Below are 1,241 nucleotides of genomic sequence, written 5' to 3'. Positions count from 1 at the left end.
GTACGAGCAATCCGCATTGTTAATGAAGCGCACGAAAGAACTGACCTATTTCATTGTCCCGCGAGTGAATTCGCAAGGTTGTTATTACATTTAAGCTGTTATAGTTAGGAAATATATTTTAATTAAGCATGTATCTAGTATTTAAGTTAGTTAAGTTTGTTGAAAAATTATTTTTTTTTTTTGTTTTTTTGTATCACTGTCGCATTGGGTTTGTCCTGTTATGGCAAGTGATTTTTTATAAATAAATAAACAAATAAAAATAAAAAATAAAATAAATAAATTTAATCGTTATGCTAGACAGTTTTTACCGGTTACCACCTGTTTGGAAGCAGTTTCTAAAGAAAAGAAACTCTACCCTTTTTAAGTAATATCATTTCGAAATAAGAGGAATTGTAGTGTAGAAGCGTATGCCTTGTCCCATTTATAAATTTTTTAATTTACTGAGCCGGAAAACAGGCATTTCAATTTTTTTTTTTTTTTTGTATTTGTATTCGATGTTTTTGTGTACGTGTAAAATGTTATTAAATTTAGATTTTTAAGGCATCGTAAGATGACCAGTACTATTAAAGAGATCCGTTTATGAGTCCCGAGCACATAAATTATATATAGAATGTATGGCCCTATTTTACAAAACAAATATACATAGTCTCAATATCTGCTGCCCTGTCATAGCAGAATTCCATCGGACATGATGTATGCCATGGACAGTACATCTTTCTGTTGCGTTCATTGTTCGGATAATCAAGTGACACGTCATAAAATTTGTCCGGTGTTTAAAAAAAAAAAAAAAGACGATGACGAGAGATTATGTTAGCATGATAAACATTATACAATGGAATTGCCAAAGCTTACGCCCTAAGCTCATTAGTTTGGAATCTTTACTGAATCAAAAAAAATTCATATTGCATTCTTATTAAGCGAGACATGGCTTATGCCTTTTTTAATGTTGCCACCTGAAAAACTTGTAAACACATTAAGTTAAGCGTTAAAATATCTTAATATGCCGATGGTTTTGTTCTATTTGCATCAAACAAATATTTGACCCGTGCTGTACAAGAGGTGCAATCTGCAGGAAACATTTTTATTAATTTACTAGCTGTGCCCGCGACTTCGTCCGCGTGGAGTAGTTATTTTGGGCATAATATTTGTTTTTGGAAATAATTTTATTAATTATTATCTACATCAAAACTAAAAAAAAAAAAAAAAATGTGTTAATAATTGTGAAATTATTAGAACCAATT

At 30.6% G+C, this 1,241-nt stretch overlaps 1 protein-coding gene across 1 annotated transcript in view; it reads left to right on the top strand.

Annotated features, from left to right (window-relative positions):
* Positions 1-364, top strand: part of LOC119836177 (membrane-bound alkaline phosphatase-like) — a 4,283-nt gene extending 3,919 nt beyond the window's left edge. Inside the window, exon 5 of the mRNA XM_038361434.1 lies at positions 298-364. Within this exon, the coding sequence (XP_038217362.1) occupies positions 298-364 (67 nt within the window). The remainder of the gene's footprint in view (positions 1-297) is intronic.
* Positions 365-1,241: the final 877 nt, after the last annotated feature.

The sequence above is a fragment of the Zerene cesonia genome, chromosome 23 (genome assembly GCF_012273895.1).
Source record: "Zerene cesonia ecotype Mississippi chromosome 23, Zerene_cesonia_1.1, whole genome shotgun sequence".
Taxonomy (NCBI): Eukaryota; Metazoa; Arthropoda; class Insecta; order Lepidoptera; family Pieridae; genus Zerene; species Zerene cesonia.
The sequence above is the reverse complement of the archived record's forward strand: the minus strand, read 5'-3'. Positions and strand labels throughout refer to the sequence as shown.